Source organism: Ylistrum balloti, unplaced genomic scaffold (genome assembly GCF_031769215.1).
Source record: "Ylistrum balloti isolate Yb309-2 unplaced genomic scaffold, AGI_CSIRO_Ybal_v1 Utg370220, whole genome shotgun sequence".
Lineage (NCBI taxonomy): Eukaryota > Metazoa > Mollusca > Bivalvia > Pectinida > Pectinidae > Ylistrum > Ylistrum balloti.
In genome coordinates, this window is record NW_026782185.1 from 152,223 (window position 1) to 172,394 (window position 20,172).

Genomic DNA, 20,172 nt, shown 5'->3' on the forward strand with positions numbered 1-20,172 from the left:
ATGTTGGCTCTGTTCTCCACCATCTTAGTTCAAATATGATATAATATGTATGTATATTGTAATCCTATATGCTGTTGCATACGGAATAAAATAAAATTTAACTAAAATTGTATAATATTTACCAGACTAAAGCAAATAGGCGGGACCAGCTTTGGCGGTCGTCTGACTCGGCGCCGAGAGAGACAAGATCCCGCGGTCTACTATTGTATAATCAAAGACTGAACTGAAGATTTATGGCAAATCGTGGCCAAAACTTTGTAATGTGATGCGAAGATATAGATTTACTTTGACTGTAGAAAACGTAGAAAACTCAAACTTATATACAAAATATATAACAAGTTGACTTGGGATTATTTGAACGACCTCCTCCTACATACTGTAGCAGTAACTAGTACCTCCCTAGAAATCACAATATATAGTTCCTCGATTTCCGTTTTCTCCTCAAACCTCTACTCTCTACTTCCCACTCGTCGTAACTAGAACACGTGAGATCTACTTGTAAAAAAGGCAATATGAATATTTTTTCAAAAAGTTAAGTAGGACATATTTTTGCTTCTGAAATGAAATCTTTACACACCTGTATAGAATTTAAGTGACACTATAAACCCTGTTACATGATATACCTGTTATGCATTTTCTACATTCACATGCACTATAAGAACAAAGGATTTCGTCACATTTGTATGTAGGTATGATCAGATTGCATTACCTAAGCATATAACCAGCAACTGAATAATAAATGAATTATTTAAGTTGGCAATGGATCACCAGACAAGAAAAAAGAATGTTTTACCAGTACAATTTCACCTTACCCCGAGACAGGTAACCAAATATAGTAAGGTCAAATGTTATCAGGCCGCCGCAGTTTGAGTATTTCAATATTTCTTAAGTGCAAGAAATGAAAAACCTCACTTAGGGATTGACCTGCACCACGTAAAAGAGACCCATTGGGCCTGTATTGCTCACCTGGCTTTGTGTGCTGAAATGGCTTCGTCCAAACCCAAGAAAAATAAATTTCTTAAACACACAGAACACAATAGAGCTATTTCACCTATTGGATCTCATTCCTCTGTCCACGGCTCACCCAAACAATTCATGCTTCATTCTAAGCTGGGACATAAGCTTACCGGTCCTTTGGACCAGGTGAGCTAAAAAGAAGCCTGCTCGTATGATGACTGATATGACGAATATCAGCCATATCGCTTTCCCACTTCTTGCTCAAAACCATTGCCTTTTCGCATCTAATGACATTACCAACACTAAAATATCGAGCAATTTCTAACTTGTAACTTTTGTAAAAGATCAGGGAAAACACATTCCTGTCGAGTGCCACGACCTCGCCTTTTCATCTCATATTGCCGCCATCTTTGCTACTAACATACACACGTTACTTCAAAAATAATTCATAACAGGCATACAATAATGTTGATGTACCGTCCATATCCCTTGAGTTATAAAATAACACTGGCATATATGGAATGGCCTGGTATCATACTAACACAGGCGTCGTGACCGTGCATACAACCACGTGACTGCTGACTAAGGCGACAATTCGATAAATTCGAAAAGGCAATCACGGAAACATCAGGAAGATAAAGCAAGTATTGGCAAATATTTATTAATAATTATCATCAACTTAAACCCGACATTTCTGACACCATTAAAGTAAACCGTTAGGAGTTAACATGATTTGGCACATGGCTCATAATGGAAACCAGTCGCAACACATCACCGCTGTAACTGACCAGGTCAGGAGAAGCCCAGTAATATAGCGAACGTCTATTACATCCAGATCAAATAACCTGTTACGATGTCAGGTTTACTAAGATAACTGTCACTGGTTAGAAAGTAGAGTAAAATTCTGTCTTTAACTAGAAGCAGGAGGCTGGCCCACACGTATACCTTTCGGCAGCCATATGCGTGAAGAGTGAGTTTGCTCGGTGACGGGGCCGACTTCTACCCGGCACGGGCTAGTTCACCGTTGACGCTTATCTAGTATATACACCAGGTGAACCACCCGCGCCACATATCAATATGGCTCTGCGAACGACATCAAAAACCGCCCTTATAGTGTATGCCCACCAGGAACCGAAATCCTTTAATGCAGCACTGAAGGATGCGGCTGTGAATTCCCTGGAAAAAGCTGGATATTCTGTTGAGGTTTCCGATCTCTACGCTCAAGGCTTCGACCCTCGAGCCACCGTAGATGACTTCACAGGTATGTGCAGTTTTATCAAACTTTTAAACGAAAATGTTGTTAGCATAACCTATTAGATTATCTGTCTCGTCTACAGTTTGATGCTCAACTAAACTTGAACTTCATTGAACATTTAATAAAAAATACGAATATGATAATCTATTAGCTTATTGTTGAACTGACTATGTCAGTCAGTTTATAAAAAAAATCAAAATCTAGTTTTGAAAAGATGGTATGAAAGTATTGCTTATGGTAGTTAAACTCAGTGATATAAAATGATGATTCATGTACAAAAATACCTATTTGGTTCAATAACAAAATCAAAGTATCAAATGAAGTATTTTTGTATGAGAATTAGTACAACAGTGGTGTGAGTAGTACAACAGTGGTGTGAGTAGTACAACAATGGTGTGAGGATCATTTTTTCTATCCTTTATAGATTTAAAATCTGATACAAGATGTAAATCTCTTCAATACCAGGGCATTATATTTGTTATCTCGCAAGGTCAACAAAAATTTTAAAAGTAAGAGAGTGAGAGATAGTGCTTGTACTCTGAAGTAATCCTTCGTAAACCACCAAGTATTGAAATATTTCCTGGGTAGTAAAAAGGTATTTAGGATATCTACAAAATACTTAGTGAAAACATTTTTAAAATACAGGATAGAAGAAGTAAGACATGGAATAATATAGATAAAGATAGTATCCCTGAAATCTAAACTATATTGGTTTCAGTTTAGTATTGACCATCACATTCTTACAACCAATTCAGTTCTGTATAAAATTGACCTAGTGAATGAGCCATGCTGTAAACGGTGTCCAGCTACCACTAAACATGCTGTCTAGGATTGTCTCATGGTACAGATAATTTTACACAATTTTGAAAATTATTTAATCAATTCAACATCCACTTCCATTAAATAAAGTGAAATTCCTTTTTGGAATACTATCCGATGAAAATAGCACGGATGACACAATACGATAATCGTTATGGTGAAATATTACATTTACTAAACAAAATAATTGAAAATAACGTACATATAAAAGTAATGATATAAAACCCTGAAACACATAACAACAGTATGAAATGGAGAATTTTCAAAATCAATGGGACAAATTTTCACCTGTCATGGTAACACCCTGACGTCATACAACTTATATATATATATACACATATATGATCGACTTTCCTGTCACACAGAAATGTTAATCAGTGTTTCTTTTCTCTCAAGAAAACTGCTGTCGTTATGATATCATTAATAATAAGTTACAAACTTAGCCTAACATTAATTGACTTTACTACAGCACATACATTTGTCCTATATTACTACAGTACATTTTGATCTAGGAAACCGTATACAATATATACGTCCGAAATATGTGCATATAAATGTTGTGTGAGTCGTGCCTTGTAGAAGTGATTTAGTAGGTACTAGTAGGTGTATATGTGTGAGGGAAGGTGTGTATGTATATATATAAATGTGTGTGACACGTTTAAGTACCATGTCAATCGTCTGAAATAACAATGATATTCTTTCTATTCTTTTTTAATGGAAAATCAAAAAAATTATGCTTCTTAAGTGAAGCAGCGTGTTGTAAGAGGAGTGACCCCCAGAGCTCCCAACCATGGAATTTCACTGACCTTATGCTGGGACATTAAAGTAAATTTGTTTAAAGAAATATACTACTATACTACCTAAAGGAAGTATTCGCCTTATTCATGTCTTATCTTCTGCCGTTTGTGCCTATGTCCAAAATATACTGAGCCAACAAATATATTTTGAAATAGGTATTATATTTTGCCTCAATGTGTACATGTACATATAATTGTTTTCTATTTCTTGATATATTACAGATATAGATATAAGTGTTTATGTCAACAGTTAATTTTTTTATTCATAATAATGATAATTATTATGTTTTGTTTTTTTAGTATTTTTATTAATTTTTATTTGTTTTGATATCCATACAAAGTGTTTCTTAATAGATACTACTCAACTGAAGAATGTTTTATCTTATTAATCTTATCAAACGGATGTTTTCTCTGAAAGTTTTTGAATATTTTAAATTTGTCAAATAATGGTTTTATTAGGACATTTAAATCAACAAAGACTATTAATTCTATTACAGCCTGATAAGATATATGTATATATAGTGTCATTTATGTGATGGACCTACACAGGCATGTCTCCCCATGTATATGAGGTAGCCCACCGGTACCAGCCTCGTTTGTTAACACGCTCGTTCTCTATTTACCCAGCGAAATGACATAATTTCGGGAAACTTGTGACGGTCACTTTGCGTCTGAATAAACGGACAAATATTTCTCTTGACTTTGGTATATGATTCAGTGTAAAGCATGCCCTAAAACTGTCGCCAGACTTCATCAAACATGTTCAGTTGCCATATTTAAGTTATTTGGACTCGCATCTGACAGCGGGTACTTGTGAGTAGCCACTCAATATTGCTCGTGCTCTGGATCTTCAATGAATGGGTTAGCACACAGTGGTGGACGTTTTAATGTTGCTCTGATACAACTGATATCTAGAGTAGGAGCGATCATAACAGACTAATTATTATCATAATAGGATTTATCTAATACATTTAATATTTTCTATTTGTCCTACTGTAAGTTGGTTCAAACTGTATCATTTGTATCATTGTTAAATATTTTTTTGATAAGCATGGGAATGCGCATTTATGCATAATTATATCTTATTAATTTACTCAGCATTTTGATTACACACGTGCAAAACCTGCCCCCTCGGCCCCTGTATATGCATTCTTGAGTCTACAGAATTTTGTTCTGTGATTTGTTACATTCAATACCCCTCTGCTCTTATTATGACATTTTTAACAGCTTTTCAACACATATAAGGTCATTAGAGCCATCAACCGAGAAAACACACAGCGATCCTAAAAGGAAATAACATCAAACAAACTAAAAGGTTATAGACAAATGATAAAATCTTAAATTGGTATATTATCATAAGATATTAAAATAGTACGTCATAATCTATTATATAGACCAACATCTTTCAAAAAACTAATATTTTACTAATATCAACAGTTTCAAAAACGGTCTTTAGACTTGTAATGTTACGATAAAAAAGTTCTCGTGTTAGACAAATACAGTCCAATAAAAAATGTTTCGTACCTCTATGTGTCTGACGAATAAATAAAGATAAAAATACAGTGTAGTTCTATATCATCCTTGATTGCACAAAATGGATACATTCTCGTTATCTTAATTCCATATAATATGATTCGGTGGCAAGATATATGGGTTTTTTGTGACAAGATATCATCAGGCTCGGCAGGATATTTGTTTAAGGAGAAGATATATTATTGACGCATTCATGCGATAATGCATTGACTGAAGAATTTTGTTCCTGAGATCAATGTTACAACGTTTTTAAACATTTTTTACGAGTGTGCTCCCTTGTTCGGTTGTTGTTGTATATCATGAAAATGTCCGCTGTGACCCTGCTGTCGAAGAAACTGTACAAGATAGGCGCTATTGATTCGTTGGAATCAAGTTTCAACCTTTGTAAACATTCCTTATTAGCTTGGTATCTCGCCTCTGAATGGTATACCCTTGACATGTTCTCCAATTCAGGCTGTTAGAGGTTTTAAAAAGTAATTCAGTCGAACATTGTTATCTCGAAGACGTCGAAACTGAGGGGAAACTCCGACTTAAACTAGTATATGATTTAAAGGGACATCGAGACAAAAGAAACAGAAATGTTATTGGATAACTCTAAGCCAGTTCAGAATTACGAATTACATAACCTTAATTGCAAACATTGTCGCGACTGATTCAGGTGTGTGTATACGTTGTCATCAGTCAAAAATGTCTTTCATTTTTAAATTGCTAAAAAACGAGTTTTAACCAGTACTTCAATACCCTCAGGAATAAGGAAGATACACGACTTTCCTAACACCAACCTGAATGCATTGTTCTGAGTTTTGTATGAACGGTGGGTCTCCGTCCCGAGGGACAGGAGGGCGAAGTAAAATAGAGAAAAGTCTGTAAAATCCTTCTTCAGGACTGTTAGGATTCTGTTCCAATTTGGTCTGAAACATCCTAGGGTGAAGAGGTATTAAATGTTCGGTCCCGGCCCTCTGGTTTTTTAAAATAAAGATGACAGGATTCTATCCTTACCTAGTTTGAAAAAATGGTTGATTAACTGATTCTTGTATAAATAGTTTGGCTGACAAAATAAAGCACAGGGATGAGGATCATTGGAGAAATATAAAGAAATAGAATTAATTTTCCTTTTGTTTAGAGAAACAAAGTTCAGTCAAACTAAGTCAAGTGACCTATACAAGCAAGATGGAACTCTTTTTTTCTCCCATGTGCAGAATTTAAAAAAAAAATCACTGCATACGCAATTGGCCAAGAAGAAACACAACGATTCCATTTATGATTTGTCAAAAAGAAACTGTATTGATAATACACATTGTTACATGTACATCAGCTCCAGTGGAAACCACTACATTCACACGCACTACATATGCACTAAACACGCACTATACACGCAATTTCTTCACATGCGTGTATTGTCAAATTGTGCCATTGGGACACATAGCGAGCAACTCGGTTATACGTTTTTCTCAATAATCTGACAATGTATCACCAGACCAGGCCCTAGGATATCGAAACTTCAGAAAGATTCTCAACTGCCCCATTCTTAATTTTAAGTTGAGAATTGACCCAAAATTTGAGAATGGCCATGAGTATGCTTAACTATTTAAGAACATTCTCAAAGATGGCTAATTTGCACAGGTGAAGCCTGTTTCACATCAGCCGTGCGATTTTTTCGTCGTACGATTTCCGCCGCAAACACAATCGCTACCTATTCGCACCCGTCGCACATACTGCAAATTTGCAAAGCGATCTCCGTACGTTGTTCGCACGGTAAACTCACTAACCGTACGGTGTTCGCAGGTTGAGCGTACGAAAAAAAAAACAAAAACAAAGCGACGGGTTCGCACGGCTGTCATGCGGTTATCGCGACCACCGCACGGCAAGCACGAATTTACAAGACAGCTATACGGTGTTCGTGCGATCACCATTATGAGGAGGAATTATTTCCTTTTGTCCAGACTTTTTTGTTAAAACCGGAACCTTCCCCTTTCCCTTCTGAGATCTTTGATTTGGAGGCATGGCCTTCTCTTCCTGAAATCTCGACAGCGACTGATGACGAACAATACAGACAAACTTTTTAAAAGCCGCAAGATGTTCGTACGATCACCGTGTAGCCTTCGCAGGACAAACGCAAGCATAAAATCGTACGATTGACGCGAGATGGTCTCAAGGTAGCCGTACGGCTGCCGTGTGGCAACCGTAAAGTTGCCGTGCTATCTCCAAAAATCGCAAAGAAATCGCAAAGAAAATGAACATGTTTCAAAATTAGCTGGCGACGTCTACAGCGTTGCGAATTTGTACGTCAGTCTTACGGAGTCCGCACGAAGTCCTGCGATTTGCCAAAAAATGTTCCCTTACGGCTGTCGTAAGGCTTTATGATATTTATAGCTACATTGCATTGTATGAATTTGCTTTTCAATAAAAAAAGGTAGTTTTTTTATTTAAACATATATGAAGAGAAGTGAGAGGAAAGGTGAGTACAGTTACAAAAGATCACGAAGATAGTTCATCAATGACTTTGGTCTCTTTGTTCTTGTATCGGTACATTTTCTTGTCTAATTCATGCTTTAAACCAGCTGGAAAATATATTCTTATTCAAATAAGTGAGATTGTAACACAATGAATAAACACCTCTTGTTTTATGAGTTAATGGAAAGACAGGTGTACACAGGTGTAACCTGTGATAAATCGGTCAAACGACAGCATATGCCAGCACATGATCAGACTCAAATAATATGCGAAGACAGCTTACATATTTACTCATTTGTACATGTGTAATGCTCCATCATGTGCAAATAACTTATGAAAATAGTTTTGTATTTCCTCTATGTCTGTTTCACCTAGGATTTCCTAATGTTCCTAATGCAGGCTGTATTGATGGAGTGTTCATCAGAAGTTCTCTCTAGCCGAGTGGTACACTACAATTCATCCTCATAGGATCGTTCTCCACCATCCACCGTGGGGTGCTCTAGCGTGGAGGAAATCAACACTCCACGCTACACCGTGGAGCTCTCCACCACGACTCCACGCTCCACGGAGAAACGTGGAGAAGCGTGGAGGTCGATGCAAGCCTCGATCCGTTTATGGGCGACCTCCACGCTCCACCGGCACGTTCCCTTCTCCACCGTGGCGTCATAACATGTAGCTAAGTTCCTTCAGGGTATGTGAACGAAGTCTAGTGCTAGTGCAAAGGGAAATTACTCTGTAAAGCCTATGCGTACGGCAACGAAATGGCTACTTACCGAGTTACATGTACTGCCCTATTTTTTTTTATTTCGGTCGACAACCGCCACAATATGCCGTCAATGTAATATTTTAAAACGTGTATCCATCTCGTTCATAAAGAATTTTATATAGCAAACATAAGTATTAATTTTATGACACAATTAAGACGAGGTCAAGCTGAAATAATTATCGGCTGATATGCCTTTTGCATTTCTCAAGGTGCATCGGCATATAAGAAAAATTGGCAATTTGATCTAATAACATCGGGTTTGAAACTTTGCAAGCTGTGCGCATGCTTGCACTACAAAAAACACCCCAGCTTGAGTATTTTTTCTAGTATCTGCATGGGCAGGTTTTCAAAAGAAAAAATCTTTGTTTCATTGTGTGCGTAATATTAGGCCGATTTCCAATTCTAATAGTCGACACTGAGACAGCGGCGATTTTGTGGGCACATTGCAGGGAAAATATGGACAATCTAATGTAAATGTAATCATGTTTAGTTACTCTCGTATATAAGCTTTCATATTATGTAAAATTGCCGTGTGGAAAACTGCATGGTCATCTTCAAAAACAAAACAAAAAAAAACAAAAAAAATTGGGGGATCGTAATGTATAGAGAAAAGTTTAATTTGACAGTGAATTAGGCTTAATGAAGCAGATAAAATTGATAACAAATACAAAATATTATGACGTCTACCAGTATTTAAAGTCATAAAGTTGTAAGCTGTTTTAGATTGATACAGAAGTGAAACTGGACCTTAATAGCATTTGGACATCTTAAATGTGAAGAAACAATATGAATTCAAACAAAAGCAGTAGTAAATGTATTCTAGGTGACGGGAATTGTGCCATAATATGACATAATTTTGGAGGTGTAAAAGTTACAGGAACTGCATTTTGATCCACGAAGACCCAAGTTCAAAGCCTTCTGCCTGATTCTACGCTAACTGTCTGCATCCACTTGCGTTCATACCAACGTAAACGTAATACAAACTTAAATGCTTATATAGCTTCTTTTGTTGTTGTGTAAAGGACTTCGTACTAATTCGTTTGTTTTCATTATATATAGCCTTGCTTTTTATCGCATACGATACCTTTGACATTTTGACCCAAAATAATCCCAAGCAAGCCTGTTTGTTAAGGAACCACTGTATGAAGTTTGAACTCATGGAGTTCTTGCGAAAAAAAAACCTATGCGCGGACATCGCCGCCTATATGGCGACACAAAAACTAGCATTATAAATTTTTCAAACGGCAAATATGGAAGGAGTCAATTAGAATCACGAAAAATGACTGGCTTTATAAAATTTAAAAAAAAAACAAACAAAAAAAACAATGAAATTAGGTAGTTTACAAGTTTATTAATAAAATTAACTGAAATCACTTCTGAATTCGTCCCGTCCAAGAGCCGAATCAGATGACGGAATATCGTTTAAAATGTCCTGCATAATCGTGTTGGAACCTGAAGTTGAGTTATCCCTCCTTTCCGCCCATTGTGGCCGTCTGAGGCCTTCGTTTATCTTGGGGACCACTCTCTCCCGAAAGGATGCCTTTTCGGTTGTTTCCGGGTAATAGAGCTGTACGCATCTCTCTATAGTTGATTTGCGTTCCCTGTCCAGCTCTTTCTTCCCTCTTACCCCAAACCAATTGTATTCAGATCGAAGACTTCCTGGTCCAAAAAGATCGGGGAAGAGTTGAATAGTCAACTTCAATCCGAAGTTACCCGGACCCGTGGCCTCTTCTCTCAGGCTGGCTACGACTGCTGCATCGATCTCGTCGGGTGCCGATGCAAATAAGGCCTCTGTGTCATCTGGGGTGTTTCTGTTTGTTGTGTTTCTGTCTATCCTCATTACCAGAGTCTCGATGTTTTTGTCTATGGTCGATATTCTTCTTGTCGTTGTGGCATGGTAAGTCTCCAGCTTACGCTCTAGGTCAGAGATTTTTGAGACAAGTCTATCAATAATATGACTCTGGTTCAGAACTTTTGTTGTTAATGCGGATGCTTCCGTTGAGGTTGTTGTTGTCGTTGTTGAGGGTGTTGTTGTAGTTGTCGAGGGTGATGTTGCTAGTGATGGTGTTGTATTCGGAGTTTCAGCTGTCCCTGCGGGGGCCCGCGATATCACCCTTGCAAGTTTCTGAAAAAAAAACAGCTTTCGGTAAATCGATGTTAGGAATAACGGACTATTGATATCGTGGTACGAGTATGTCTATTGATATCGTGATACGAATATGTTTATTGATATCGTGATACAAATGTCACTATTGATATCGTAATACGAATATGACTATTGATATCGTGCAGGAGTCCCGTCGCAATAAGGGTAAAATGTCTTGCCCAAGGACACAACGAACGACAGCACAGACCGGTCAGCCCTCGGCTTCCCGAGAAACACAAACCGACAATACATCACATAAAACAACATGCAAGTTGAATGGGAACCATTACAGAAGCCCCCCTCCCCCCCCCCTCCGAAACAACCCCGCAATGGAATATGATATTTCCTTTTATACAAAGTATAAGTGTCTGACCTACCTACCAATTTTCATCAAAATTTGGCAATATCTTATCAATCAATCATAGGCTAAAAAAAGTGCTGCTATTTGGTTCAAATTGGAAATAAATTTAACCATTATCTTCAGAATGTAATACCTATAAACAAACTCTCGCAAAAAAATACAAACAAACAAACAAAACAAAAACAAAAACAAAAAAAATCGGACTATATCTTAATTTCGCCTTATCAGAGGATAGCAACCTGAAACTGAGATCACCATGACGTTCGGAATGTCATGAAGTACCTATATACGAATTTTCCACAAAATCAGATAATATATCATTTTCAACCAATCAAAAGACTCCGTATGGTCGTATTTTATTGAAACCGGAAATAAACATCACGGCGTTATCCATTGTGTGATAATGTGCTTAGAAACTAAATTTCATCGAAATCGGACATTTAAATTTCAACGAATCACAGGCCAGCAAATGACAGCCAGTTTGTTGGTTCCGGATATGAGCAACATTATCGCATTCATGATATGATGATATATAATTATTCAATAATTTAGAACTAATTGTAGTAAAGAAATGGAGGCCTAAAGTTAGCCCTATTATAGTTCATAGTACCTACTTTATTTTTGGAAAAACGAAACTGGGAAATGGAACTGGGAACCAGTTTGGGGTATTACATCACGCCTCCTTAGAAATGTATATTGTGACTAGTATTTTCCCAGGGGTTACATCGATAATAGAATGGACAGCGATAATAATGACTTTACAGTCACTATGATAATAATCATGCTGTTGCTGCTGGATGATGATGATGATGATGATGATGACATTAACGACAACGACTCCATCAGCTTGAGTCAAAGTCAATCCTTCCCATGAGTGTATCTAAAACTTTAATATAAAAATTGAAAATAACTTGACTACTAACCCCGTCAATTTGCTTTTTTAACACAGATATCTATAGATATTTCAAAAAATATTGTATCTGTATATTTGTTGCCAGTCGCCTCTTGTTAGTATGGTAACTTTTTAAGCAAAAAGTAAAAACTTAAAACAAGTTATACACCTCCCATTACAACCACCTCATCCCTCTCCACCAAAATTTACTAAATTTCAAATTACTTTGTAAACGATGGTTGTATTGAGGTGTCTACTATGTCGGGCCTTTTATCAGGGGATATGTAAGGCTGAATATGGGCTCCATTCCCAATCGGATTTATTTCAAAATATGGCCAAATTTGAGAAAGCTAGATTTTACTCCTAAACATTTCCTTTCTGATTGATCAGTTTCTCCCTAAAATGAAATGATAAGCCCATTCCCAAATGAATGTAAAAAATATCTGTATGTAGTCTAGTTATATGCAAAGATTGGTCTAGTTGAATTTTTTAAGAACAGATCTATATGCAGAACTTTACGGCAGAATGTTGCCATTGCCATCTGCCTAAAATATAACACCATAGCCTCACTTCCATGACTTTTTCATGCACACAAGACAAAAATAAGACAAGAAAACAGAATGAGGTGTTGGAGAGAAAACCAATTATTGCATCAAGTAAAGTATAACATAGGTAGTTAAGGCACATTTCAAAGTAAATAAGTGACACAAAAATATCACCGACCAGAACAAAAACAACAAGAAAATACCAACATGTCAACATAATCACAATCCGCACTCAAATTCAATAATATGAATAGCAACATATGAACAATACAAAGATTTACTCCTGAAAAAGCACAAGTAGAATCAGACAAGGTGTTCCGGAAGAGTAAGAGTCTTCTGCTTCACAGACGGTAACTGTCTAGTAAACATAAGTCAATCCAAGTAAGTAATGCCATGTTTCCAAAGGAGAACACAGTAAACAACAACGGAACCAACAGGTATACTAACTAGAATCCGACACGTTCGCACAAAGTCACTTATATTGACAATGGTAACTTTCTTTGTAGGAATTTAAGCGTATACGACAATGTATTTGTGAGTGATAAATCCTTAATAATGATCTTTATGTAATCTATTACCAATTGACAGTGAATGTAATGCGTACAACTATTGGTTTGTCAACCATATCATACTTTGTTAAAGATATGCATTGTGCTGTAACCAAATTGACATATATTGTGGTGAAATAAGGCTTCCTTGCAGTATGCCCCTGTAGTATTCTTGGGTTCCGTTTGAGCGACTTGTCCTGAGGATCTCGAGAAGAAGACCGTACTTGCGTAATATTGTAACATATTGTCCGCTGTGTCAGCCATATGGAAGTTTCGAGGAGCTAAGAAAGACTTCATTTCTTAATCATTTTCCTCCACTTTTAGCTGAATAGCAACAGTAGGCCTATGGGGAAAATTCAAAATGTGATGGTGTCCAGAATTTTTTTTTAAAAGGAAATATGCTAGCTATAGGTCACCCTAACCCTTGACTTAAAACCAGTTTTAAATGTCATAATCATATAGTCACAGAACTTTACTGGATAGTTGTTTTCAAAACTATAATGATGAGTATATGGGATTCTGTTGGTATTGATGAATCAGTGTAATAGGTATTCACGTGGGTTTTTCTCCGACCTTTACCGTTAGATCATTGCATAGCAGGGCAGGATGTAGAGTAGCCATACAAGTGTATATTGATCTTATGATGTTGTCAGATATGTTAGGCACTAGACAATATACGACCCACGCATTGATATTATCTACGAAACGAAGTCCTGTTCACTACGTGACAAGATGTTGGTGACCATCTGTTTTTATAGAGACTTCACACTGGTTTCAACAAGCATATCGCCTTCCAGATTTTCCGGGAAGTAAATAATACATGAAGTCTTGTAATTCCGTCATTTCGTCCGTTCCGCCGGCCGTCCGTCCGTAGGCAAACATATGTGTATCGTTGATCGACATAGCTCTACTGAGGCAAGTTTCTAATGAATTTCTGTTCTGATTGAAAACTAATTCAAACGGAATTCGCGTTTCGGAAATCAACTCCGGTAACTTGTCATGATTATATATAATAGGAATAGAATTTGATAACCATTGCTGTACACACTGTGAAATAAACATAATAAACTGCATGGCACATGACAGTGTTATCAAACTGCAAGATAAACCGCAAAAGCTTCATCAAAATCAGCGGTTTGCTGGTCAAAATTATGGATTTCACTTTCCATTCCGAGGAAAGGTGCTTAAACCGAGGAAAGGTTGTTTCAAGTTAAATACAGTATCAATTTGCAGAACATCAAAGTTACAAGATCAATTGTCACGCTCGAAAGTGTGAGATGTTCTCTTTCTTATCTCGATGTGTTTAATTGCCTTTCGCCTCTGAATGTATTTCATTTGAGTTAGTTTTACTAATCATTTGACCTTGTCGTGCTGTGTAGTAGAATCATTTTTGACAAATCCATTTTACCAGTGTAGAAAGTTGCTAGAAGGATTCATCTTATTACTTCCTAGGTACGTTGTCCAACCCAAACCACTTGCGATACAACGAGGAGGCAAAGAATGCATATAAGACGTCTACAATGTGTGCCCAGACCAAAGCCGAGGTTGAAAAAGTTAGAAGAGCTGACGTCATCGTGTTTCAATTTCCGGTGTACTGGCTGTCTGTTCCTGCCATTTTGAAGGGTTGGTTCGATAAAGTGCTAGTAGCTGGATTTGCCTTTGATTTTCCAAACCATCTTTATGACAATGGTCTGTTGAAGGTACGTTTTGAACCAACGAAGTTTAAGGAACGCGTCTCATGTTAGTTTAAAAATAAACAAACAAACAAAAAATACATAAACAGAAAAAAACGAAACATAAAAACAAAAAATATATTATACGAAGAATTAGTTATGAAAAGTATTTTTTAAATTTCCATTTTTAAGTATTTTCATGTAATTTGATCAGCTCCATTTATGGCTGAAATCAGTGCGACTGGTGTCGGTACACTGGATTTTTTAACCTGGATTCGCTTGCTGTGACTATAAATTTCATTCCCGATTGACCGATTGTATGATGCACTTTGTCATTATGAAGATAATGAAATGTAAAGAAAGATTTGGTACGAAATGTAACAAATAATTTGGCGGATATGTGCAGAAATTGAACAGTCGACATTTTGTTCCATTGCTAAACATAATTGCATGTTAGAGCAAAACAAACTTGAATTTGAATATCAGCAATTTTTCTCGGCGATTTTTAAGGCACATTTTACGAAACCTTATTTATCTTCCTAGAATAAGACTGGCAATATTTACTATCTTTCAAATACCACTAAGAGCTTTTGGTTTGGTATTACGAGTTATCATCAAAGTCCGTTTCTCTAGTCAATTGGCCTTTGAGGTCGAACTCAACGTGACCCTAGCAACTATTGCTTAGTGCAGGGTACACTCATAGAAACGCAATCAAATGTATTTGTTTATTTGCAGGGTAAAAAGGCAATTCTCTCCGTGACAACGGGGTCAACAGAGATAATGAATTCAGACCGCGGCGTTTCTGGTGATATCAATATATCTTTATGGCCGATACAGGTTGGTACGAAATATTAAATAGTTTTCTCACATTCCAGAAAATTCAAATAACTACGTATTGCTTCTAGTTTTCACAAAAAAAAAACCATATAAATGCAACGCATATTGAAGGGAGGTAACTCTGTGCAGTGTCTGATCTTGATTGCAAAGCTCTACTTTGTTCTTTGATTTAAATCTTCTAACGTCCAACTCAGAACAAAAATTATATTGATTTAATTCAGTCAAAAAATTAATAATTACGGGACACAGTATGAACTGAAAATATCTATACAAAATGTAACCCCGTTTTAATGCCCAAATGTACACATCTTACAGAAAATTTACGATATTCAGAAAATTCCTAACAAAAATCGTTTGATAATTATCCAAAGATAAGATTAAAAATACTTAACCTGGGTAGTATTGATCAATAAACGCTTCAAGGGATTATCAAAACAAATAAACAGTAATAAAAGGGGACCCACTTAAGATACAAACCATGTTACACGAAGTTAAAAAAAAAACACGTGACTAATCTGCAGACTTAAAATTAGAGGTGACGTGCGATATTGCACGTACAGCTCGCTTTCTATGACATCTTATCTCAGGTAGAATGCATTTGTATTATCATTCGAGGGCTCGGTGTGTAGTCTGAATATGTCGTATGCGTATTGCAATGCCGAACTCATAGAAACACAAATATGGTAGCGTGTTGTATATTTTTTTCTGCTATACAATTTTCATTCAACAATTACAAAAATAAAAATCAAATACGTCCAGGCTTTAATTATAGCAAATATGTAACAATTACCTAAGTGTTTGCTTCTCGCGATAGTATCGCGGGGAAGAAAGCAGGTAACGTAAAGGTGAGAGCCTAAATTGTCCAATGAATTAGCTAAAACTTCTACCGAATAAATAACTTCACTCGATGAAATTATTCCAATTATAGTTAAGGACACAAACAAATGAAAGTTAATTAACGATAACAGTCACCGACTAGGATATGGTAATTACCGATCTCTCATAGGAAAAATGTCTAACACTAAAAAAAGATTTAATAGTAATGACAGCACGAAAACCAAAACCTTATACACGATTTAAAACATATTGGAATAACGAATGGAAATCACTTAATTAACATGGTACTCGAACCTGTGAAAATTATCTGCGTAATTCTATTCCGAGTAATCAATAAACCACTTTCTCGCAAAAAAATGGGGGAAAATGTCGCATACACTCAAGTTGTATGATAAATTTTCACCATATTTAACTACCATGTATCCCGAAGCTATGGTGTTTCCATATCGTAGCTGATTTGATATTTAAGAGACTGTTCTCAATATCACGATTTTCGCTCAAGATGTCGTCATAACACATTTTGAGAGATACATGTCGATGGAGATTAACAAATTTACGAGGTCGTAGGGGTCAAAATTAACCGATGCATAACAGTACTGAAATGGCTACACTAAGATTTAAGACATTCTAACAGTTTTTTTCCATATATATATATATATATATAGACAATGTTTATATATCAATCAAGGTGGTTAAAAACATCGTTAAATTCGGACTAAGAAATGGCTGATCGGCTTCGAATTGGTAGGAAAAGGATTTTGTTTACGTTGTACAAATTTGTCCAATTTTGGTTGTTATCGAAAGGCAAAATGCATTATGTCAAGTTAAATCAAATGATTCAGGATGTGTTTGTTTTTCCCAATACAGTACGGCACGTTACGGTTCTGTGGATTCGACGTCATGCGACCACATATATGTTTCTGTCCCGGTTATACTCCAGACGATAGAAGGAAAGAAATATTGGAAGAATGGAAGAATAGATTGCAGGATTTACATACAGAAACTCCAATAGACTTTGTTTCTGTAAACAATTTTGATCCAGAGAAATGGTTTATCATGAAAGAAGACTGCCTAGAGGAGGCGTTAAAAAGTGACACAGCTTTATCTGTTGGCCACCATCTAGGAAAGAAGCTACCATCTGTAAAATAATTAATAAGGGTATAGTTCAACCACTTTCGGTCCCCATCGGCTGTTAAATTTATCGACTGAAACGAAGGGCAGTAACTCTGGAAGATCATAATGTTCACAGTTAACTCCCTTGGGTACATTATCGCAGAGTGTTTTATTTTCCCTCAGATTCTCTAGTATTTGTTTTCATTACAATTAAAACAACGCTGTGAGTTTTATGTTTTTCTTTTCTGTTTATTTTCACGCGTTTACAATTATAACGTGTCCAACATGAGATCAGTAAACATGTATGTACATGTAAATTGATCAGATAACGGCTGCTAACCATTGAAACTCCCAATCCTGTATTTCAAGCAACCATTCGATCAGAACCTTTGATTATAAATCACATAAAAGTTGCATAAAAATTTCTGAGAAAAAAATCAACACAAACAGAAAAAAAGAATATTAAAATAATTATAGAAGTTTCCATATTTCAACAAGAGATCCCGAGTGATCTTGTCGTCCACCTGAGGATTGCTGGATATTTATTTGTTCTGTAAAAGTCGGACTTTTGTATCCTGTCCTCTGTTCCTGCTTTTAGTTACACGAACTTTAAAATTCCTCTAAGAAATAGAAGTAATAGCTTTGTCAAATCCCAGATGGTCAACTTTTGGCTATTTCGACTTTCATTATCAGTTCATAAATCCGAAGGGCACAGAGATGTAAAGACCATGGGAAACCTACACGTGAAGTTGAGAAAGATTCATCATGTAATTCACACTTAAAATCAGTAATATTTCAAAGTCGAAATCCAAGATGGCCACGAAAGATCCATGACGTACTTCTCAAGAAATAGCAATAACACGAATTAGTTAGACAGATGGTGTACATGGGGCGATTTGACCAGCCAACGTTAATAACTTGAAGTCAGAAACAGTGTTTGAGTGGAAGTCATATAGTATGGCCATGATGATAATCCTGACATCGAACTGATGTCAATGTTATTTTTCCATATAACATAAAGTGCACAATATACCAAGAAATATGTATAGGATATACACAACCCTCCAAAATCTTCATGATATATGATTTTGTCTTGCTGGTAAAAGCATTTAAAGAGTCAAAACTGTTGCAATGAATATGTCAATTACAATGCCAAATAATGTACTTTAAAATAAAGACCTTCCCTTCAAGGTTACAGTTAAGGTCAAAGGTAAACCATATTTCCAGGAAAATGCTAAATAAAATGTATGACCTATTTAATACAATGGAGAAAAGTGATACATTATTATTTGTTTCAATAAATCAGAAATATTTTTTCTTAAAATGTGTTGAGTGCAAGCTAAAGGATAGTATACACTTCCATAACATTGTGTTTCTTCACTTACATTTGACAAGCTAACCCAAACTTAAGTAATTAATGTTCTAGATCTGAAGTGGATGGAAAATTGTATCACCATTACAAACGCCTGTGATACATGTTTGGTACAATGATTCTGATGACAATAGCTTGTCACTTTAACCACTAGCACAAAAATAACTTCAATGTAAAAGTAAACAAACCAGAGAATATAACAATGTATTTACATCTGTGTGTACTATCTGTTCCACAGAACACCCACAGCAGTTGAAATATCTCACACTCAATCACCTTCCTAGGTCAAAAACTGTTACAGTATCATGTTATTTTTACTACTTTTCATTAATACATTAAACCATCCCAATATACACAATAAGTCTTGCTACCAACCCTCTGACTCAAACCCAGAGGTCGGGCTTATTACAGCACATAGGAATAACATTTGTTTGTTATTCTACTAAACAATAATACACATTTGGATGGGCTTATTACCAGGCACAGACTTATTGTTGGACAGAAATGAAAAAAAAAAACAGGAAAAAATTCTAGTTATCTACTCACTCACATTGCATCTTGTGATCTGGTTCACTCAACTTTCTTAAACATGACAAATTTATCATAATTCAGAAATAAGATGTGGTATGGACAGATTTGTGTTAGTATTCTACATAGACCTTATTAAGTTTTCCTCTATTTAACAAATATTTGATTATGCAGAACTGAATACAAACAACCCACAATTACTTTTATATTTAAAACACTATGTATGTATGTATGTAGATTACATAATATAAATCTAACACCACTTTTAAAAACCCTCATCAAATATATAAATAATGTGTGAACTTATAAAGTGTAAAATAACCTCCTAGTTAATGGCCAAGGTGGGCCTCATTATCAGCTACATTTCTAAATACATGCAAGTAGTTGGATCATTTTCCACTTTGGTACTTATTTCTGAAAAAAAATCATGTCCAATCTCAACCACACCAACCAGATTGAGCCAATTTTTATTTCTCTTCAACAAATAATTTATATATAAATATATAAAAAAAACCCAAATTTTTTTTCAAACCTCAAGAAATGTACATAAGACTATTTTGTATATGAAGATCGTCCATACTTAGGAAAAACAATGACATACAACATAAAACAGTTGGATTTCAACAAATATGGATAAGTTTTTAGGTCCATCACATTGACCTGTCAATGTAACAAACCCAACAGCATCAAATTTAAATAACATACAACCATTCAGCTACATATACACATGTAAATGGAG

At 35.9% G+C, this 20,172-nt stretch overlaps 1 protein-coding gene across 1 annotated transcript; it reads left to right on the forward strand.

The window, feature by feature from the left end:
• The first annotated feature begins 2,034 nt into the window (after positions 1-2,034).
• On the forward strand, positions 2,035-17,604 carry LOC132551845 (ribosyldihydronicotinamide dehydrogenase [quinone]-like). The gene is made up of 4 exons (XM_060215990.1): positions 2,035-2,218; positions 14,526-14,773; positions 15,482-15,583; positions 17,288-17,604. The coding sequence occupies exons 1-4, from the start codon at positions 2,035-2,037 to the stop codon at positions 17,567-17,569; spliced, it is 816 nt and encodes a 271-aa protein (XP_060071973.1). The 3' UTR covers positions 17,570-17,604.
• Positions 17,605-20,172: the final 2,568 nt, after the last annotated feature.